Source organism: Podarcis filfolensis, assembly GCF_964270895.1.
Source record: "Podarcis filfolensis genome assembly, chromosome: 2".
Taxonomy (NCBI): domain Eukaryota; kingdom Metazoa; phylum Chordata; class Lepidosauria; order Squamata; family Lacertidae; genus Podarcis; species Podarcis filfolensis.
Window position 1 is genome coordinate 119,368,749 of NC_139605.1, and position 22,919 is coordinate 119,391,667.

The 22,919-nt window shown below is 49.9% G+C and overlaps 1 protein-coding gene across 1 annotated transcript in view; it reads left to right on the forward strand.

Annotated features, from left to right (window-relative positions):
- The first annotated feature begins 574 nt into the window (after positions 1–574).
- PRPF40B (pre-mRNA processing factor 40 homolog B) overlaps positions 575–22,919 on the forward strand; it is a 29,439-nt gene continuing 7,094 nt past the window's right edge. The window contains 21 exon segments of the mRNA XM_083599623.1: positions 575–676; positions 4,446–4,538; positions 5,371–5,520; positions 5,604–5,684; positions 7,013–7,040; positions 7,453–7,478; positions 9,058–9,168; positions 10,007–10,127; positions 10,228–10,258; positions 11,348–11,515; positions 13,446–13,548; positions 13,766–13,830; positions 14,089–14,253; positions 15,229–15,337; positions 15,541–15,691; positions 16,228–16,436; positions 17,393–17,398; positions 17,400–17,532; positions 18,868–18,959; positions 19,676–19,792; positions 20,745–20,882. Coding sequence (XP_083455749.1) covers positions 674–676; positions 4,446–4,538; positions 5,371–5,520; positions 5,604–5,684; positions 7,013–7,040; positions 7,453–7,478; positions 9,058–9,168; positions 10,007–10,127; positions 10,228–10,258; positions 11,348–11,515; positions 13,446–13,548; positions 13,766–13,830; positions 14,089–14,253; positions 15,229–15,337; positions 15,541–15,691; positions 16,228–16,436; positions 17,393–17,398; positions 17,400–17,532; positions 18,868–18,959; positions 19,676–19,792; positions 20,745–20,882 — 2,100 coding nt within the window. The 5' untranslated portion in view covers positions 575–673.

Below are 22,919 nucleotides of genomic sequence, written 5' to 3' on the forward strand. Positions count from 1 at the left end.
CAAGAGCTTGCCATACAATGGCGCACAAACATCAGGGGAAACGATTAGACAAGATTAGGCCATGTCGAGAGCGCATCCTCTCAGAACCACTCTTTTTTGTGGTCCCTTATTTTGTCCTGCGCTGCCCGTGTTGTCTTTCCCTGGTCCTCCTTCCTGATGGCGAGGCGCCTCTAACCCTGGCAGAGAGCCCGGCCTCTCCCGCCTGCCACGCGCTTTGCCCCCCATCCGAAGGACCACCTCTTCGCCCCCCCAGGAGGCGGGGAGGGCCCTTCTTCCCGCCCAAACCACGGCTGCGCTGCGTCAGCCTCATCCTAAAGCGGATGCTCCTTTCTCCTCAGCTCGGCGCCAGGAGGAGCGCATCCTTCGACCGCCTCTGGTGGGAAAGAGGCTTTCCGCACATGCTCAGAGGCACTCTTCAAAGGGGGAAAAACCACCCCAGCTTATGACTTTGGGTTGGGTGACCCCCGGCCCGGCCTGCTGCCTCTCGCCCTTGGCGAGCTCTCGCCGCCCTCGCCCGCTCCCCTTCTCCTCCCGCGCTTCTGCCTCCCCCCCCCCCCGCCGGGATCCCGCCCGCCTCCCTCTCCCTCAGCCCGCCTCCTCCAATCGCGGCCGCCCTTACTGCCGGGTGGGCTGAGCTGCCCGCCTGCACGCCCAGCTGATCCGAGGCTCGGCCATGGTAATGTCTGCCGCTTTGTTATTCCCCCTCCCCCGAAGATCCGGGGCGGAGATGGGTTCGGGGGCGGAGGGGTGCGTGTGTGTGCACGGTGGAAGCTTGCAAGGGAGAGGGAGGGGCGGAGGGGACATCCTCCACGCGCCACGTCGCCCCCACATCTTTTGCACCCAAGGGGGAATGGTGATGGTGCTCCCCACCCGCCTCCTCCTCCTCCTCTCCTTTCTTGCTCCCACTCGGGAGGCTTCGGAGCAATGAGGTGGGTGCTGGAAGGAGGCCGGGAGGAGGGTGCGCAGCCGGATAGTTAGGCACCCTGGTTTGTGCAACTAGATGCACCATGCCAGAAAGGAAGGGGGGAAATGCAAAAGCATCCAGATCTCTCTACAGGTGCATGCAGAACTACATGAACCCCACATGTGCAAACACTCATGTGCACATGTGGGAATAGGTGCACACATAAAGCATGTGTAGATTTTACACCGGCTTTATCCCAGGGGATGAATTTGAAGCGTACAGTATTCCTTGCCAAGGTGTTTTGGGATCACAAGGAGAAGCTACATTCAGTTGAGATAGCAATCTTCCCAAGGCCACCCAGTAGTGAGCTTTATGACTGAGCAGGAATCTGAACCACAGGCACCCTGTCTACCGCACCATGTCCGCTCGCTCATCCATATCTAAACTCTCACACAAACACTGTCCATGGGAGCAAGCACGCAGCAATAAATGGGATGTGTCATACATACGTATGCACACCCTGATGTATGCATGCAGGGATAGGTACGAACACCTGCTAAAGCACATAAATGCACAAATACATGCACTGATTAATATACATAAACATAGACACCTTTAAATGTAAATTGCATAAGAGTAATCTTTATTTGTCATGTACATCTAAGTATAGGCACATGTGGAAGGATGCATGTTTGAAGGCCCACCTGCAGATAGATAGACATTGTAGACAAATGTGTAGGTGTAGGCACAAATACGTGGACACATTGACCTAGATAGGTATGCATTATACATGGACACGCATGCACAGACAGATAATGTGTATATAAAATAAGTCTGTTCCACAGCCGAAGTGGGATCCAAACGGCCATTCCAGACAGTGAACTGGGCTTAGAAAATCACTTCAGTATTGGGCAGAGAGCATCAGAGTAGATTGTACAAGCTACCCTGAGGATGGAACCAGTGTCAAGTTTGCTGATGTCAGCACAGAAGTGAATAAGCCTTGATAGATTGCAGTAGAATGAACTTCCATGCAAGAAGCTGAAAGAGCCCCATGGCTCCCCTGTTTAAGAATGGGTTTAAGAATGGGTCTTCCACGTTAGGAAAAGGAGCGTAGCTTAGTTGTCAAGCCCATGCTCTCCATGCAGAAAGTCCCTGGCTTGGTGATCCCTGGCATCTCCAGGTAGGACTGAGAGACTCCCTTGAAGAGCATTCTTCAGCCTTGCATCCCCAGATGTTGATGGACTCCCATCATCCCCAACAGGTTTGGCCAATGGACAGGGATTATGTGAGTTGTTACTCAGCAACATCTGAGGACCCAAGACTGAAGAACAGTAGACAAGTGTTGAGCTACAGAGACCAATCATCTGACTTGATACGAGGCAGCTTGTTATGTTCTGATTTAGGGCAATAAATTAGGGGCTAGGTGTTATGTCCCCACACTGAGATTTCCTCTAGCTCAGTTATAGAAGAGGGCAATTCAGAATTGTCTTGTCCCTGCCCAACTCTTTCCTAATCTGGGATCTTCTTATGCTGGAGGGAATAAGGCACTGGTGCCATTCATGTGTCTCTCCTGGAGAGGAGCCTGACGACGCGCTAAGTCAACCCATACTAACCACCTGTGCTAGAAGGGAAAGTGGGTGGGAGTTCTTCAGGAGCCAACACTTTGCCCGGTCATGGTAGGCCAAAATTTGGTTTACTGTGAACGAATGAAGCCATTCTCTAGATATGCTACCGTTTCCCACCAAATGTTGTTGCTCATGCCCCAATGTAGCCATTCCTTATTACTCTCCATCTCTGCTCCCAGTCATCCTCATCTCCTACAAGCTTTATGTTTATCTCTATGTTTGTGCCCATTAATCCAAGTTTGCTTTCCAAACCTGGCCATCCTCCACTTGCCATACAGAAAAAGGGCAACTGAAAGGATCATTAGGCTGGAGCACTTGCCTTAAGCTTATGGTGTTTATTAAAGGGATGACAGGTTTTATGAAATTATGAATGGCGTTGGACAGAAGAAACATCCTCTCTCAGACATCCTGTGTCAGAACTTGGCATCACCAACAAGCAGTAGATTCAAGAGGAATAGCAAAAAGAAGTGCATTTTTCACAGAGAAGTGCATTAATGGATGTTCATTATTTGTTCATTCATCCCAGTTATTTATTAGTCATTTTTCAGAGTCAAGCCATTCGTAAGGTGATGTACAAAGAGAAATTAAAACAGTAGACCATCAGGCAGAATACGAAGCATTGATTAGATACAGGCCAGTAGACACAAGAGAGAAATGGCGCGAAGTCACCAAATCTCTTAAGAAAAAGCAGTAGGGGAAAGTACAAGTTTTTAAGACTTTATTGAAAGCCAGAACTTAAATGGTGAATGGTAACTGAGAGAGAGTTCCATGACTGTGGAGACACCACGGAGAAAGACCTGTCTTGTGCAGAGGGGTTGCCCTGTGGGATGGAGCTACAACAATAGCCTCCACACAAGTGTTTACTGGGAGGGCCAAGATCAGGACCATGTGAATGGTCTAGCGGAGCCAATCCACACACAGTCCCGAGCTTGCTGCCTCTTTTCCTCTCCCAGTAAGCACCAGTGACATTGCTGCCAAGAGGCTATTGCTCTGCCCCACTGGGCAAGCCACTCCATGCTCACCAAGCAAACCAATTTGACTGGGAACACAAACACATTAGGAATTCACTACTGCAAGCTGGGGAGATGGCCATTAGCTTGCTTGCTTTTGTTATTTATTCAGCAAGAAAAGAGCCATCAGTGGCTGATAGGCAGGATAGCTAAAGTGAATTGCTATGTCCGGACGCAGTGTACCTGCAATAAATGCAACAGGGAAGGGCAGGCATGCTTGGACTTTAGTTGTTAGCTTCCAGGGACGTCTTCCAGACATCTGTTTAGGATTGTGCAGTCCCTTTCTTATTTGGGTTAGCCTGTTTTCCTGGATTGGTTCTCCTAACCAAAAGGCACACTTGAGTCTCCTGCCAGTAGCATCCCAAGCCAGTTTTTTGCCCATGTACTTCACAAAAGAGTAAAGAAAGCCACTGAAGCCTATTCATTTGGGGTGAAAAGTATTTCTCATCGTGTGTTGGGATCTTAAGGTTTGATTATTTGTATATTCTAACAGACTCAGCAGGGGAGATCCAGAAAAACTAGTTTGGGGGAGCAAAGGGGTGGCAAAGGCAAGGATTAGGGGAGCAACACATTAAATGCAAATTATGCAGTAACTGAAAAGAGGGAGCAAGTCATTTTGTTTTGGCTGGAGGAAGGGCAGCTAACACCTGGAGTCATTCTTACAGCTCAGACTGGCATTTTTAACCTCATAACACGGCATGAGAAGTTAGATTACAAGGAGTGTGACTTGCCAAAGGGGGATCAATGGACGTTGTGGGCTGAGCGGAGATTTATTCCTGGGTTTGCCCCATCCAAACCCAATATATACCCCTTGCACCAGTTTTCACTTTAGCTGCCTCCCCAGCAATAAACTCGCAATTACCACCACCCCACGTTTATTCTCTCCCTTCCCCTCTCTCTTTGCAGTCAGCTCCAGATTCAGGCAGTGGCCCTCCGCCTGGGCAGCCGGCCCCATTTCCTCCAGCTCCACCGCCACCACCAATTCTGCCTCCTCCCTTTGTAAGTTAATTGCTTGTATCTCAGCATGTTAAACTGCCTTCCGGTTCTTGATCCTGTGCAACGGGGTGTATGGTGTGTGTGTGTGTGTGCACAAGAGTGTATAAAGGTGTTATATGTGACAGGTGATGCATCTTACTTTATCCACCTTGGACTCCTTTGTCGAAGAAGTTTGTGTGTGGGAGAAATAAATTTAATATTAAATAAATGTGAGGATGTGTTTTGATTACATGTGAAAGTGGCACGAGTATGTGTTTGTATCTACTCTTTATATACCGGAGCAGCAAAATAATAATCGTTATAATAATAACCATATAGCACCAATAGTGTGGATAATGCTTTGCAAAGTATAAGACAGGAGTAGGGAATCTGTGGCCCTTCAGATGTGGCTGAACTACAACTCCAATCATTCCTGATCATTGTCAATCGTGAGCAGTGAAATGCTGTGAAAGTCTGAAAGGTCATTACAGGCTTTGGTGGAGTTCAGATCCTGTTGTCTTTCTACACGTTTCCTTTACTTGAGTCGTGGTGCGGAATTGCAGCATGTGAAACGTGGACTGGAGACCATTGCCTGGACTTCAGTCTGCCAGTTCGCCATGTCTGCGGTAGGATTTTGTAAGCTTGTATATGCGCACAATTGCCCTCCCTATCTGTTGAAGTGCAGTGCTGCTTTGGGAGGGGTTGTCCTGTGAAAATGTTGCCTTCTTATTGCCCTGATGTTGGACCCAATTTGCTTCTACTTGACAGAGGCCGAAGTCATGCCATGGTTGCTGGCAGCTGTTTTGGATACGTGCGACTTGGAGTGTATTCTTTCTCTTTTTCTCCTTGCTCCTAGATGCCTCATCCTGGGATCCCACCTCCGTTCCCTCCAATGGGATTGCCCCCATTGGGACCGCGCCCGCCCCCTATGCCGCCCATGCCTCCAGGGATGATGCCTCCCCCCCCAATGATCCCACCCATGCCTGGACCCCCACCCCTTGGACAGGTAAGGCCTTTCCCAGAAAGCCTTTGCTTGTCTTTCTGACCATCTTCTTACGACTTATACCATTTTTGGGTTGTTTCCCCCAGATGCCCACAATGGTACCACCAATGCTGCCTGGGATGATAATGCCTGGGGTGCCAGGTGGGCCTGTTGCTGTCTCTGGAGGGGTGAGTATCTGGGAGGGGCATAGATCTCAGGGGGTTATAGTGAGATAAGGGTCTCCAGTTTGTGGCAAGGCTGCTGGTAGTGGCACTCACACTAGGAGTTTGGCGACATGCCTGTATATCTGTAGGACAGCCTTTTGATCTTGACCGGGGGTCAGCAAACTTTTTCAGGAAGGGGGCGGTCCACTGTCCCTCAGACCTTGCGGGGGGCCAGCTATATTTGGGGGGGGGCAAATGAACGAATTCCTATGCCCCAGAGATGCATTTTAAATAAAACCACACATTCTACACATTCCCGGACAGTCCGCAGACCAGATTTATTATTATTTTTAAAAAATAATTTTTATTAACTGGCCAATCACATCAAATTAAATCACATCACATAAATTCCAAATTACAAAGCCAAATTTTTAAATTTTGTTGGGGGAACCCATACTTCAAGATCCAAAGGGGGATTCAGATCATCTTCTTATTACTGCGTTAATGTCCAAATCAGTCCCAGTCAGTCCAAACAAAATTCATAATTCTATCCAGTCTTATCTTGGTGTTTCCACATCATATCTTGTTCATATAATTTCTATTTTTCCTTTACGATCTCTTCTGTTAGTCTCCTTAAGCCGATAAGCAAAATAATAGTCCGCAGACCAGATTTAGAAGGTGATGGGGCTGAATCCGGCCCCCAGGCCTTAGTTTGCCTACCCATGATCTTGACTGTGGCTTACATTCCTGCTTGCCTCTCCCTGCCAGTAGAGGGCGAAACAACCCCAGGGCACAAAGGGTTGCATGTGTACTGCAGTAGCCGCTGAAACTGGGTTGTTTATTACTCCAAATGTGCTCTTGATGACGACAAAGTCATAAAGAAAAAAGTTGGCCACACTATTGGAGAAGGGTTTCCTGCTGGCTGCTGCTCCTAGGGTCACCAAGCTGTGGGTCGTGTTATCAATTTGGCCCAGGCAGATGTGGCAGCGTTTGCTGGCCTTTGATGTATCTCGAGCATCTGGGTATGTGGATGAGTGTTGAAAGAGATAGTCGGTGCTGTTGGGCCTTACTAAATAGGCAAGAGGAGAGGCCAGTGGCCTGTTTTTCAGGAGCAAAGTTGTCATGGGAGGGGGTGACTTAGAATGCAGCAGCAGAACCTGTGCACATGAGCATGCACACACATGCTTAACACTTCACATGCCTCGCACCTCTCTGCTCCAAATCACTTTGCCTAGCCAATCTTTTTGCAACATGTAGAGTGCCTTGAGGGCAAGAGGCTCAGGAATTCGCTCCAGTTTCGGACAGAGCAGGTTCCAAACGCCTTGATTTAGCTCCCATTTCTCTTTTGACAGGCAGGTCCTGCAGCAGACCCATCCAATGGTGAGTATCCCAGTGGATTTGTCCTTGAGGGGAGGGTGCATCCAGATCAGGAGCAGGCTCTGTGTGAAAAAGCCAACAACAGAGAAACCTGCTGCTTCTCGCCCTGGCCTTTCTTTGCAGTGGAGTTACTGTGTCTTCTACGGCTGCATGCTGTAGCCTCTCAGTGCAGAGAGGAGCATTAACTACATCCGTTGAAATTTTGCCTGATTCGTTGCTCTCAAAGGCACAGCACCTTTAACCAGAAAACACTGGCAGTCCTACCATCCAGTGCCAGTCCAGTTGAGATGGTTGTTTCTGCAAGCTTCCTTTTGCTCCCCCTTTATAGAGAAATTGAAATTGGTTCCTAGAAGCTTGAACCTCTTCAGCACTAAGCCACTGTACCTGGTCTAATCTCTGCTCTCTTGATTTGCAGCCACGGCGACCCAAGGAGCCCCTGTGGTGAGTAACTGGCCAAGCACCAGTTTCAGAGGATGAATTAAATGCTCAGTTGTCACTCTTTTTGTTATGGGGAGTTTAAGGGCAGCCTCCTTCAAGGTTCCACTTCCATGGTCAGCTAGTTTGCATGTTCCCAGCGCTCAAAACTCCAGCTTTTATTTCTGTTGCTGGAGAAAATGTGATTCTCCCCCCAACTGGAACAATTATTTGTGTCAATGTGAATGTTGTGTAGAGGTGTGGCTGAGGCACTGACTGGATAGTGCCTGTGGATGAGGAAGAGGCACAACTCATGGGGAGGAAGCGTAGCTCAGTGGCAAGCAGAAGACCCACCCTATTCCTATGACTGCCATTTGTTTTAATTGTTTTTAATACTGTAGAAAGTGGTTTGTGGAACGCCTGCCAGTGGGCATCTGCTGTGTGTGGCTTGTGCTTTGCTGCTGCCACTTCCACCAGCACCTGCCTTGCACAGTGGCATTGTAACTTCATGGGTATTTTGTCATCCTAGAAACCTTGTGCTCATGTTGTTGGGCCTTGTTTAGAGAGACTGAAGAGCAATCTGCTCTGGCACTTTTCCTCTAGTGCTGGATCTTCTGGATTTGTGCAAAAGCAAATCCCCAAATAGAAGTTGGGAAACAAGGAACAAAACTGGAGCCCTGGGAGGGGAGGGGAGTTTGTGTGTGTACACAATTGTTGAGCTCCTGATTCAGATGAGGAACCTTGAGGAAGGGTCTCTTACAGCTGCGAGGGGTATTTTGTTGATGATATAGACCAGAGAAAGAAATCAAGTGTGGTTGCTTATATTTGTAAGCAGTGTGTCAGCTTATTTTTCATTTCCCTCTTTTGCATAAATTATTCTGGTTGTTATGGGAAGTGGTAAAGAAACTAAGGTAAAGGGACCCCTGACCTTTGGTCCAGTCGCGGACGACTCTGGGGTTGTTGCGCTCATCTCGCTTTATTGGCCGAGGGAGCCGGCGTACAGCTCCGGGTCATGTGGCCAGCATGACTAAGCCGCGTCTGGAGAACCAGAGCAGCGCACGGAAACGCCGTTTACCTTCCCGCCAGAGCGGTACCTATCTATCTACTTACACTTTGACGTGCTTTCAAACTGCTAGGTTGGCAGGAGCAGGGACTGAGCAACGGGAGCTCACCCCGTTGAGAGGATTCGAACTGCCGACCTTCTGATTGGCAAGCCCTAGGCTCTGTGGTTTAGACCACAGTGCTACCCGCATCCCATAAAACCAAACATGAAACTAAACTGGGCGCTAAAACTTCCCAACTCCTTGACTATAGGAAATTTATTACTAGACAGCCTTTCCCACAACCCTGAGACTTAGGAGATTTTCTTGTGGTGTTGCTTACATGGTTTGAACCCTATCTTCATAATTACAGGCGCTAGAAACTTGCTTTTTTTTTTTTTACTACTTATTTATTGAAAATGGAAGCTGATATTCTCAGAATACTGGATTTTAAATTTTTTGCTCAGTTCCAGTTTCTATTTTGATATGGTGTGATTGTAAGATATCCATGCAAGAAAAACCTCCTGCAAAGTGTCCCATTTTCTTCTCCTCCTCTTTTTCCTCAGAAGCCTTCATGGACTGAGCATCGCGCTCCGGATGGGCGAGTTTATTACTACAATTCTGAAACCAAACAGTCAAGCTGGGAAAAGCCAGACGAGCTGAAGTCCAAGGCAGAAGTGAGAGCCCTAGTTAGCCTTGCATTCCAAACATAGATGCCTTACTCTTTGTTGAGTTATCTTGAATGCTGAGGAGTGGAGGCCAGCAGACCAGAGATAGGAGCCAAGGGACAAAGGGAGGGGGGAATCCTGTGAGCTTATTCAGAAGCAGCCCAAAGAAAAAGCACATTGAGGGTTCTCGGATTCAAAGCCTACAAGGAGTGGTTGAAATTGCTGGGTATGTTTTGCCTGGAGAAGATTAAGAGGAGACACGATAGCAGGTCGCCAGATATCTGGAGGGCTGTACAAAAGAACATGAGAATAGGCCTGCAGGATCAGGCCAGTAGTCCACCAAGCCCAATATCCTGTTCCCACAGCGGCCAGCAAGGTGCCTGTGGGAAACCTGCAAGCGGGACCTGAGAACAGGCACTCTCTGCCCACCTGCAACTGGTATTCAGAGCCGTGGTTCTCACTACAGCGTTCTATCCCATAGGAGTGAGAGGCAACCATTTGCAAATTCCGGGGAAAGTAAAAATAAATAAATAGGGGGTGCATCTGGGGATTCCACTGCTGCCAAGGTGAAGCTTGTTCCTGACTTCTTGTGCCCCAATTACTGACACCCCCGCCTGCTCTCATCTGCATAGCCTCATCCTGCATTTTGTCTCTTGGTCACTCTGGACTGTGACAGTGTGTTGGGCTTTGGCTTCTTCACATACGCACAAATATACAGATGGTCCTTTTGACTCTGTCTTTTAAAAAGGGGGTGGTGGTGGAAGTTTTTGTGAGGGAACCTTGTCACCACCACCATTTTAGGAAGAGCGCAGGCAGCTCCTAAGGTGTCCTTTCTCTCCCCCTTCAGCTCCTGTTGTCACGCTGCCCCTGGCGTGAGTACCGCTCGGAGACCGGGAAACCTTATTACTACAACACTCAGAGCAAGGAGTCCCGCTGGACCCGTCCCCGTGACCTTGATGACATTGAAGGTGAGGGTCTGGGCCGCCAGGAGGTGGTTAGGCCGGGGCTGGGCCCTGCCTTTCCTCAAGCGTCACCATGGTAACCACCCCCTGCCTTTTGTTTCCTCAGCACTGATCAAAGAAGAGGAAGAAGAAGCAGAGTAAGTCCCTGTGGAGGAGCTTCACGCGAGGAAGGGCTTCTCCTCCAGCCAGCTTAACAATCTGGCATCGGGTCCAGAATTCAGCATCCAAAAAACTAACTTTCTTGTGTTGAAGTTGCTTTTAGAGAGAGCAAGGGGTAAGGGAAGCTGTTGGGACTCCACATCCCATCATTCCTGACCACTGGCCCTGCTGGCTGGGGTTGATGGGATTTGGAGGCCAGCAACACCTGGAGGGTCACAACCCTTATGGACAGTGCAAGAAGCTTGAAAACATCCATTCCACCTCCAGAAGAGGCTCAGGCAAGATCCACCGTGACTGAGACTTCCAAGGCTCCCAGAGGCCCTATTTTATGGTGTGCTAGCCTCGTTCAGCATCTCTCTCTCTCTTTCCCCTGCTTCTAGCCCTTGACAAGGAGAGAAAAGATCTCTTTGGCGGGTGGCAGAATTATTTATTTGGCTATTTATTTATTGGCTAGTGATTTATTTATTTAGATCCTTAGTGCCATGCCCTTCAGCCCAAAATGGCTCCCAGAATGGCTTACATACAGCCAATGCAGAAAAGGCCTCATGTGGTCACCCTCCAAACCTCTCATGGGAGAAGGCACATGAATAAGTGCCTCAGAGGATGATCACGGGGTCCAGGTTGGATTTACATTGGGAAAGGCAGTCCTTGAGGTATTGCGGCCCTGAGCCATTTAAGGCTTTATAGGTCAAAAGCAGCACTTTGCATTGGAAACTAATTGGCAGCCAGTGCAGTTGGGTCAGGATTGGCATCATATGCTCAAACAGTCTTTCCCTGCTGAGCAACCTGTCCGCTGAATTCTGCACCAGCTGAAGTTTCCAAACAGTGTTCAGAGGCAGCCCCATGTATAACCAGAGCATAAGAGACAGAAGTTAGGTTGTCCCTGTCTGGTTAGGGGCGTAGCTGGGCCACCAGCCAAAGGCACTCCTTGCCACCAAGGGCACCTGAGCCTCAAGGGGCAGCAAAGGATCCAGAATACCACCAAGCTATGTATGAATGGTGCCTGTTTCTTGTGTGCGTGTTCTGGCGCACAATGCTCTGAAGCCTGATCTTGTCCTCTTCCTTAGGCGGCAACAGCAGCCTCAGCAACCAGAGGCGCCACTGTCGGGCCCTGACAGCCCAACCCCATCCTCCGCAGCCACCTCAGACACAGAAGGCACCGGGGGCATCGAAGGACAGGAAACGCCAGGCACGGAGGGCGGGCCGACTGCAGCTGAGGAGGAGATCGCAAGCAGGTGGCATGAGGGGCGGCGGACAGAGAGGGTGTGGGATTAAGGCCTCCTTGGGTTTTGGGGGGACGACGACTCCAGCTCCCATCAGCTTCAGCCAGCATGGCCAATGGCCAAGGATGATGGGACTTGTGGTCCGCAGCTCATAGACAGCTACAGGCTCCCCCATCCAGGCTTGGCTTTCAAACTGGGGGTTTGTGGAGTCTCTTCCCCCCCACCACCTTGGGGAATTGGAAAGGGAACACCAAGCGGGGGGTGATTATGGAAGTGATATTCTATTCCTGCAAAATAAGCCACAGTTTCCCCTCCACCCACACTATTGCAGGTGGTCATAGAGCTCTGGAGTGTGTCATTTTGCATTGTGTTTAGCGCAGGAGGTGTCGGCTGGTTGTTGCTGTTTTTCCCCATTGGGGGCATATAACAGCCTAGTACACCAGAGAGAAAAGGTTTAGTGTGCCCTGTCCCTGATGTGCTGGATTCGTACAAACAGGGAGGTTTTATTTTCTTATTAGGGTGCATTAAGAAAAACAACAACATGACATGGCTGAAAGATTGGATGTTACTGACAGATACCGAAAATCTTGGACCTGGAGGGCTGGGACAAAGTTTTTGGGTGGCATGGTTACCTGGGTCACGATAAAATAAAAGCACAAAGAGGATTCACTAACCATTTGGAGAGAAAGGCCCTATTCGAAGTCTGGGAAAGAAATAAAACAATAGTAACAGCCAAAACTCCCTGGTGGCTATCACCTATAGAGTCATCAGCCTTGCATAGAAGCAATATGAAAGATAGCTGGCTAACATATAGGGAACTTGTAGAAGAGATAAAAGATTGCCCAACAGTAAAGAAATTTGAAGAATTAAAAGAGAGGGGAGTGAATTGGTTAGAATACTTCCAATTAAAAACAATATTTGAGAAGGATAGTAAGCTTAAGGGGTTTGATAAAAAAAATCTCAGTATGGGAAAAAGAAATTTTATATAACAACCAACAGACTCTCTCAAAAATATATAAACTGTTACAAAATGGGAAAGTAGAAAAGGAGGAAAAGGGAGATCTAATTGCCTAAATGAATACCTCAAAAGTCAAGGTTCGAGGGCAGAAATCTGTCTGAGTCTGGAATAACCTTGTGAAGTGAAAGGATATGAAAGAAGGATTTATATCTCTAGATGTTAGGAAAGAGATGATAAAGAAAACAGGAAGACACAATGAGAGATAAAGGAGGTGCTGTGGGATTGGTGGAAGTCAATGTCTTGTTGTTTTAGTGTTTATAATATTAACTTGTAAGATATGGATTTGTTTTTGTTATTTTGTTTTTGTTGTGGTTTTTTTTTAGTTTTTGAATGTTGATTTTTGTGTGTTGTGTATTATTATTTTTTTATATCTTTCGTGTTGTTGTTGTTGTGTGGAAAATACTAATAAAATCCATTTAAAACAACAACAACAACAACATGACATGCCCACCGGTTACCTGAAGTGGTACAGGCTAGAATTCCAGCGCCCGCTTCTTTGGCTCCATGGAGGGAGGGGCTGGAGAGTTTCTCCCCTTCAGGGATGCGGAAGCTTCCACCCTTTGCCAAGAGGTTGGGATGGGTGTGTGTGTGTGTGTGTGTGTGTGTGGCAGGTGTAAAGGGAAGGAAGTAGAACTCCTGCTGCAACCATCTTTAATATCCATTCACCCCCATTCACAAAGCCTTATGTGTGGAAGTTGGGGGTGTCTGTACCTCCATTATGGCTGGGTTACTGCATCCAGTATCAGAGGTGTGGAATGCCTCTGTGTACCCTGGGACTCAGAAGTATTGAGCTTAGGTCCTCCTTCTGAGTTGCCCACAGGCAGGTGAGAAGGGAAGACCCGAATTCATTTGAGAAACCCTGGATTGAGCGCTGGCATTGCTCCATCTGATACCTTTGGGGGGTTTGTTTGTTTCCTGGGCCAGTTGTGATCCTGTCCGGAGAGACGAGGAAGACCGTGGCCCTGGCAATGCCTGGAGCAACAAGGAAGAAGCCAAACAAGCTTTTAAGGAGCTGCTCAAGGACAAGGTACTGACAGGGGCAAGTGGGTGGGCTGGAGGACCAGAGATTCCCTCCTAGGAACGAGCAAACACGTAGCCTGCATTGGCGCAGTCCAGGCAAAAACTTGACTACGATTGTGTAAACTGGTTCTGAGATGAGGGGTGAAGTGGGTGGGGCCAGTCAAGCTGGAATGGGAAGGTGGTGGTGCCATTTTGGCTGAAACGCTGCTGCTCTCTGGCTCCAGGGCGTCCCAGCAAGTGCGTCGTGGGAGCAGGCCATGAAGCTCATCAGCACCGACCCGCGGTTCAGGTACAGTCTGAAACGAATGCCCCTTCCTTCCCCACAGTGTCATTTCAGCCCCCAGCCTGCTTCACTGCACAGTTGGAAATCCTGACTGTTGCAGGAAGGAGAAAAAGTCCAGCTAGTCTTAGCCTTTGCCTGGTCCAGAGTGTTGTGTGGCTGGGAATTCCCTAGCACTCCTTCCCCCCATTCTCCCTCACCCCTTGTCACGGATGGGTGCCGCCTCTGGAGAGCAACCCTGGATGACCCTCTTGCCTTGTGCCCCAGCGCTTTGCCCAAGCTGAGCGAGAAGAAGCAGGCTTTCAATGCTTACAAGGCGCAGCGGGACAAGGAGGAGAAGGAAGAGGCCCGGCTCCGGGCCAAGGAAGCCAAAGAGGAGCTGCAGCGCTTCCTGGAGCAGCACAGCAAGATGAGCTCCATCACCCGCTACAGGTAGAGGGTGCCAAAGTTGCAGACGGGTTTCTTGCAGAGGGGCAGGATCCCAGTGCAGTAGTTCTCTTTGAGTAGGGGGCACTTTCAGGCTCTTTAAGGAGGGAGCTAGGGCACCTGCAGGTTTCTTCCTGGCCCTTCCCACCCTGTTCTGAGTCTGATTTGATTGGCCCTGGACAGAGGAGGTGTCACTCCATGTCTGCCCAGTCAGTGGGTACCGTCAAGTGCAAGTCATCATGTTCCAGGCTTTATGTTGGGGTCTGGCAGGACCCATCAGTCAAGCTTAGACCAGGAGGGAGGGATCATTCTTCAGCTCAGAGTCCTCATTGGTGAAACTGAGGGGGCTCGAACTGGAAATGCCGAATAATCTGGAGTTTGAATTTCAGAGCAGAAGTAGCTTTTGGTTGCTGTTGACCAGGCAAAGGAGAAGGCTTCTACTGCCTATTATTGATATTAAAGCCTGGCCAATCACGAGGGCCATTGTTGCATGCCTCTGCTCCCCTTGGTACCTGAAGAAGCAGCACATACCTTCTGTGGCAGATCAGGGGGCATAAGTCCCAGCTCCAGCCTGCAAGATTCCTCTTTCAAGCTCCAGAGTTTCTCTTAGCCCTGTATTTTCCAACAGTTCCAGTAGGAGTGTTCACGTGTTGCAGTGCAGTCAGAGAGCTGAGCTGTACACTCGTACCCTTATTTGCACCTGATGTGCAGCAAGCGTACAACCTATGTATCTCTGTACACAACTAGCTGAGCTGAACAGATCAGCAATTGCACACCCTTTCACACGAACACATGTACCTGTGTTCCCTGTAATGTGGGAATAAGCTTCCTGGCACTAGTTAAAAAGAGAGAGAAGAATCGAGCTTGGTGCTCCTGGCTGTGGCCAAGCCAGAGGGCCTCTGTGTGCATGCGCCCCCTTGACCACACTGCAGCAGCATCACCCCCCTGCTGCTTGCTTCCTTTCTTTTCCTGTCCCCCCAGGAAAGCTGAGCAGATGTTTGGGGAGCTGGAAGTGTGGGCTGTGGTGCCAGAGCGTGACCGCAAGGAGATCTACGATGATGTTCTCTTCTTCCTGGCCAAAAAGGAGAAGGTAAAACAAAAACAAGGAGTGTGAGCAAAGGAGGACAGAGGTGGTTGATTGTTTGCATAGAATCCAGGCGTTCCATCTCCCAGAATTCCCTCCCTGCCCATCACCTCCCCAGTCCTCATAATGGAGAAGGTTGGGGGCAGGAAGCCAGGTGCCCTGCTGGGGTGGGTTCCGTCCCCCAATGCTGTCCTCTGCCCCCCACCCAGGAGCACGCCAAGCAGCTGCGCAAGAGGAACATCCAGGCTCTGAAGAGCATCTTGGACAGCATGAGCCGCGTCAGCTTCCAGACCACCTGGTCCGAAGCCCAGCAGTACCTCATGGACAACCCCAGCTTTGCCGAGGATGAAGACCTGCAAAGTGAGGCGCCTTCCACCTCCCTAGTCCTTCTCTCTTTCCCCGCACAAAGCCCCCTAGGCGAACGCACACCCCTCCCAGGTGGAAGTTCCAGAATCACAGGGGCTCCTATGAGGCTCTGTGCGCACGACAGACTCACTAATGGGGTGGGGTGGAGCCCTTCAGTTTCAAGTGGGAAAAGCTCAGACACCTATCAATATCCAAATCTATATCTGTTGTTAATAAATAAAATAAAGGGAGACCCTGAGACCCTGAAATCCTGAATACTGTGATTAACCCCTTGAAATAAATGTATTCTGTTGGCATGGGTGTTTTGGCTGTGACCTGTTTTGAGTTTGCTGTGCTTTCCAGAAGTCCTGAAAGCTTTGGTTCTAGGGCTATAAAGCGTAGAAGCAGTGCTCAGATGTTCTGGCCTTTGGCTCTCCTTGCTGCTGCCACCCCCACCCCGCCCCTCCAGCACCACATGCCTCTCCCCACCCAGATCCCCCCACCCCCAGTCAGAGATGATAGACTCCCCTCCCTGTTTCCCTGTGCTGTAGCCTGCCCCACCTTGCTGGCCCAGAGCGATGCACCCTCTTGCCCAGCTGAGCTCGGGCCCCTCCCACCTCTTTCAGACATGGACAAGGAGGACGCCTTGATCTGCTTTGAGGAGCACATCCGGACCCTGGAAAGAGAGGAGGAGGAGGAACGTGAGCGCGGCCGGCTGCGGGAGAGGCGCCAGCAGCGCAAGAACAGGGAAGCCTTCCAGGTAGCTGCAGCTTTGGGGGGGGCACGATCAATGGGGGGAACCCTGAGCCCCTGTTTGGGAAGTGGGAGGCAGCCTTGCGGAAGGGCAGAGCACATGGTTTGGTTGCAGAAGGTCCCCGTTCAGGCCCTGCCTGGGGTTGGGGGGACGTCTGCCTAACACCCCAGAGAGTTGCTGCCAGTCTGAGTATGCAATTACTAGGCTAGATGGACCATGGGCTTGATGGGAACGAGGCAGCTTCATACCTTCTCTCTTGTAGCCACATTTGTAATCATCTGCTGCTTTAAAAAAAGGTAAAGGACCCCTGACCATTAGGTCCAGTCGTGACCGACTCTGGGGTTGCGGCGCTCATCTCGCTTTATTGGCCGAGGGAGCCGGCGTACAGCTTCCGGGTTAGGTGGCCAGCATGACTAAGCCGCTTCTGGCGAACCAGAGCAGCACATGGAAACGCCGTTTACCTTCCCGCCGGAGTGGTACCTATTTATCTACTTGCACTTTGATGTGCTTTCGAACTGCTAGGTTGGCAGGAGCAGGGGCCGAGCAACGGGAGCTCACCCCATTGCGGGGATTCAAACTGCCAACCTTCTGATCGACAAGTCCTAGGCTCTGTGGTTTAACCCACAGCGCCACCCACGTCCCTTTATGTCCCTGCAATTATCTTGAAGATAAAGGAATTGTTAAGATGGTTTGGCAACAGAGCAAAGGCAGAGCCTATTTTGCATGCTCTTGACACAGACAGTGTTTGCTTTGACCTGAAAAGTATTCCTGATTTCCTAGGAAACGTTTGGAGAAGAGGTCTTAAAAAAACCCAGCCCCTCCCAGTATAAGCTGTGTTTGGGCTGCATAGGGGGAATGTGGGGTTTGGGGGCCTGCTTTGGAGCACATGGGCCGCCCCGCCCCCGACAGGGCCTGTAAATGGGGGAGGGGCTGACTCCCCGATCTCTCTCGCTCTATCGTAGAATAACCAGGCTGCTTCTTGCTCAGGCCTTCTTGGACGAGTTGCACGAGAGCGGGCGCCTGCACTCCATGTCCACTTGGATGGAGCTGTACCCCTCCCTCAGCACCGACAGACGCTTTGCCAACATGTTGGGCCAGCCTGGTAAGCAGACGATGGACAGGAGCCCCTGCCCCCACCCCCTTCTCCATAGTGACCCTCATCCAAAGGGGAGGTGTCTGGGATGTATGGAAAGAGAGAGCAGAAAGCCCAACAGAGAGCAGTAGGTGTGAGCACCAGCTGAGGCCCACAGAAAGGTTCCACAGGAGCGGGTGAATTTCTACATTGGGTTGTGCTCCTGGTAGTGATTTAGTTGAGCCGATGTGACAAGACGGGCGTTTCAGCTAACCAATGGGAAGATAAAGCTGTCGACCGCGGAACATTCGTAGCCCAACTTCTGTGAAGAGTGGTATTTGTCAGTGCGGCTGGGGTTTAAAAGCACCACAAAAACAAAGAGAGAAAGCAACTCCCCACCCGCAAGGAATTGCCCCTGAAGAAGGAAAGAACCCTTTCCAAAATGCATGGGGCATCAGTAAAAATGGTTGCTTCCAGAGACAGACCATTGTCTTCTCTCTTGTTCTTATGGTGGTCAACATGGCTTGTTTCAGGGGATTAAAAAACACTCTTCGGCTAATGAAAAGTGGTCCGTGGAGGAAAAGGATGGTTGGAGGGTTTGGGGACTTCCATTCCTAGGTTCTGTCCCTTTTTTTTTAGTTTAGTTTTCAGAGGTTATAACTCAGAGGTAGGAGAACATGCTTAGCCTGTTGAAGATCCCAGAGACAACCTTCATCATTTCCAATTAGTGGATCCAAGCCCTCAGATTGTTAATTGGAACCTTGGATCTTCAGCATGATGCTTGATGCTTGAAGCCCTTGAACCAGAGTTAGCAGCTCTGAGCTGGGGACGCCCATTGGCTTCATTCAAGTTTTTAAGGCAACTTATCTTATCTCAGTGTTTTTCAGACTCCCTGTCTTTTGGGGGGATACATTTTCTGCATGGATTTTTCTGCCGTTGAATCTGTACATTGCACAGGATTCTGGAGAATGTTTTTAATGCAGGGGGTGAGGAAGCTGTGGACTTCAGCTCCCATCAGCTCTAGCCAAAATGGCCCCGATGGTCAGGGATGATGGGAATTGTAGTCCAGCAGTATCTTGAAGAGCCACACCTGCCTCACCCATGTTCTAGGGTCTTCCATTGATACAGGGTTCTTCACTTTCACCTGGCCTGAACTGAGAGTGAGCCAGAGAACACACTTTCTGTTCTTCTGTTGTTGCAGATTACTGGGTGAGGTGGGGGACTGGTAGCGGTCTACCAGGGATTGTTGTCTGTAATTTACTGGGCCGCTGATAAACTTCTAAGGGCAGTTCAAAAGCCACTGTCTTAAAAAACCTCCTTCTTGTAGGCATGAATAACAGGATGTGTTCTTCTCCCCTTCCACAGGCTCCACCCCACTGGACCTCTTCAAGTTCTACGTGGAAGACCTGAAGGCTCGCTTCCATGATGAAAAGAAGATTATCAAGGACATTCTGAAGGTGTGGCCATAGTGTGCGTTGGAGGGACATGGAGAGAATGAAACACATAAGTTGTTCCTGGTCTACTGCTCCCTCTCCTGAATCCCAACCTGTCCTTCTCTCCATGATCCCAGAGCTGGCTGCACCTTCTCCCTGTGTCCAATTATGATTCTTCCAGAAGCTTCTTCTCTTGGCAATGAATCCATAGTGTCATTTGAAACGTTATTCCTTCACAAGCGGAAAATCTGCCATGTTTTCATATCTGTGTCAATTTCACTGTGAAGAGAAACAAGTACAGTGATACCTTGGAAGTCGAACGGAATCCGTTCTGGAAGTCCGTTTGACTTCCAAAACGTTTGGAAACCAGGGCACGGCTTCTGATTGGCTGCAGGATGTTCCTGCAGCCAATTGGAAGCCGCGGAAGTTGCATCGTACATTTGGGTTCCAAAGAAGGTTTGAATATTGGAACAATCATTTCTGGTTTTCAATCGTTCAGGAGCCAAAATGTTCGACTCCCAAGGCGTTTGAAAACCAAGGTATGACTGTACAGTCTACCTTCTGTCAATTTCACTTTTTTCTGAATTAAAAAAAAGTAATGAGTGAAATTGACATGTAACAGATTTTGGAGAGAGTGGTTTGGAACAGGCTTTCTTGACACTTTGTGGTTTTTGGAGGGAAATAGGGGAATTCCTAATTCTGTTGTTCTCCTCTGTGCCCCCCCCATCTCTCCTTGGTAGGACCGGAGCTTCAGTGTAGAAATAAACACAACCTTTGAGGACTTCGCCCACGTCATCAGTTTTGACAAGCGTGCTGCCACGCTGGATGCCGGCAACATTAAGCTGACTTTCAACAGTGTGAGTAGGGCAGGGGTCCATCAGTGTGCCTCCAGACTGTCAGTGGGAGGGATTCCAGCGAATGCGGTTTGTGTGATTAAAGTGAGTTAAAGGGATCTGCCGCCCTCACATGTCAGTTCCACTTTCAAAAAGAAGAGAAATAATTGGACTGATTGCTGTATGGAAAGTGATGGGGAAATGTGTTGAGAAAAGTGGGATGCACAAATGATCAATGAGAAGACATGTCAATATCCCACAAGCAAATCAGGATGAACGCACATCATAGCATTACACCTTGGCTGAAAGCCACAGTAATAATCGTCAGCAGTCTAATCTCCGCATAAGCTTTGTTCAAGCATATCAGGATAAGTGCTCTATAAATAGGTTACCTAGAGGAGTCCGAGTTGCTTGCACAAGACGTACAGCACAATTTCCAATAGCTAAGTGCATCTGAAAGACAGGGGCCAACATGCCCCTTCAGTACAGTGACTGGCCCCTTGTTGGCTCCAAATAAATGTTCCTTGGGATCAGTGGAGACTGTAGGAGCACATTATAGAGAGCAGGATTCCCTCAACCCTCTTTCATAATACTAGGACTTGGGATTCACTGGATGAAGAGATGCTAGGCTAGGGGTGGGCAGTGCGGAACAGTGGCAATCTCGATGTTGTCCCAACTCCCATCAGCCCCAGAATGCCTGGCCTGTTGTCAGGAATGATGGGAGCTTTAGTCTGAAACCCCGGAGAGCTGCTGCCAGTCTGTGTAGACAATACTGAGCTAGATGGACCAATAGCCAGATTCAGTTTAGGGCAGCTTCGTATGTTCCTATGCCTGATCTGGCAAGGAGGATAATTTTGCTCATTCAGTGCAAGGAATGGGAGAGATCCCTAAGGGCCATTCGGGTTCTGTGACCAGCAGAGGATAAGAGGAATGCTGTATAGTGATGCCCCCACTCTCCCTGCTTCCCTGCTCTCAGTTGCTGGAAAAGGCCGAGGCACGGGAGCGTGAACGGGAGAAGGAAGAAACTCGCAAGATGCGGCGCAAGGAGGCGGCATTCAAGAGCATGTTGCGCCAGGCAGCTCCTCCGCTGGAACCCAACACTGCCTGGGATGAGGTGAGGTTTTCTGCACTCGGTTGCAGCACCAGCTCCAGCTGCCTTTATCTAGAGTTGCATGAATTGGCTACTAGAGAGGAAAACGGGCAGGGCTGAAGTTCAGAGATAAGGCACGTGCTTTGCATATAGGAGGTCCCAGGTTAATTCCTGGGGATCTGGGAGAGGCTCCTGTCTGAAATCCTGGAGAACCACCACCAGTAAGTATAGGCAGTACTGGGCAAAAGGGGACCAATGGTCTGATTCTGCACAAGACAGCTTTTAAATGCCTAGTGTACTGACACATGCAGAGGTGCATTGGGCAGCCTCCTTTGGAGGGCAGGTACCGTATTTTTCACTCTATAGGGCGCACTGGACCATAGGGCGCACCTATTTTTTTGGGGGGGGGAATAAAGAAAAAAAATATATTTCCCCCCCGAGGCCCAAAGAGCAAAGAAGCCATGACAGCGAGCGGGATGTCTTGGCTTCGTTTTTAGCCTTGGGGCTGGGGCGGGGGAAGCCCGAGCTTCCCCCGACCCCAGCCCCCAGAACGGGTCCCAGAGCTTGCTGCTATCCGAAGCCCGGGGAGTGTGGCGCTGTAGCCCGCTGCGCACCCCAGGCTTAGGGCAGCTATCCGCAAGCCTGCGGTGCCCGGCGGGATAGCTGCCCTAAGCCCGGGGTGCGCTGCGCCGCGCCCCCAGGCTTTGGGCTGCAGGCAGGTATCCGTAAGCCTTCGGAGCCCGGTGGGAGTTCCCCTCTCGGTCCGACCCCTCTCACTCTCCAGGCTTCAGCGAAAGCCTGCATTCGCTCCATAGGACGCACACACATTTTCCCTTCATTTTTGGAGGGAAAAAAGTGCGTCCTATAGAGCGAAAAATACAGTAATTCTTCTGCATCAAGAGTGATTACATGATTCTATCAAACCTAGTGTATAGCAGTGTTGTTTACCGCCAGTTGAGGACGACTGGAAGGCAACAAAAGCAGACCAGTGACTTGTGCCAAGACACAGCATGCCTCTTTTGTGGGTGGGCTGCTTTCTGCCTCATGGGAACCTTTACTTCTTTTCATTTTTTGCAGCATGCACTTTGGGAATGACTGCTTCCAAAGCCTAAAGTTGATCTTCAATAGAAAACTTTTTTTGCCTTAATGAGGTTGATGCAAACACTTTAGTGTCCGAAGACATTAATTGCCACTGGATGACTCCCTCCATCAGTAATAATCTAGCAGCTTTTGTGTGAAGCACCTAAAGCCTTTCCTGTATGAGGAGGCAGGGTTAGGATATCCTTTTGGGAATCTGAGGTTGAGGTTCCCACGCAGCAGAAGTTGCCTCCAGTTCCAGTCACCACACAGAGGCTTAAGGTCCAAAATAGTTTACTGCTGTAGAGGATAAGGCTTCAGTAATACAGTTCCAAACATTGATGTATGCATACAGCTTGTAGGCTTGGCAGATACAGATATACAAGCACAAATTACCGTATTTTTCGCACCATAGGACGCACTTTTCCCCTCCTAAAAAGCAAGGGAAAATGTGTGTGCGTCCTATGGAGCGAATGCAGGGGGGAGGCAGGCGGGAAAAGCCCCCAAGAGCTGCACACAAGCTCCGTGCGCTCTTGCGGGCTTTTCCACAGGAGGGAGAAGGGACTGACTGGCCGCATCAGTCCCTTCTCCCACCTCCCAGAAAAGCCAGGAGAAGCCGCCATCTCTTTAAAGGAGTTGCGCGGCTTCTGCCGGTTTTGCGGGAGGTGGGTGAATCCCCCCACCTCCCAGTAAAGCCAGGAAAGCCCTGCGCAGCGTCTCCCGGCAAGGAGAGGCTGCACGGGGCTATGGAGTCTTTAGCCCCACGCAGCCTCTCCCGGGAGGGAGAGGCTGCGCGGGGCTAAAGGGGAAGGCAAAACAGCGAGCGGGATCCATCCCGCTTGCTGCTTTGGCTTGCTCCATAGCTGCGCGCAACCCCTCCGGCAAGGAGAGGCTGCACGGGGCTATGGAGTCTGTAGCCCCACGCAGCCTTTCCTGGCAAGGAGAGGCTGCACGGGGCTAAAGGGGAAGGCAAAACAGCCAGCG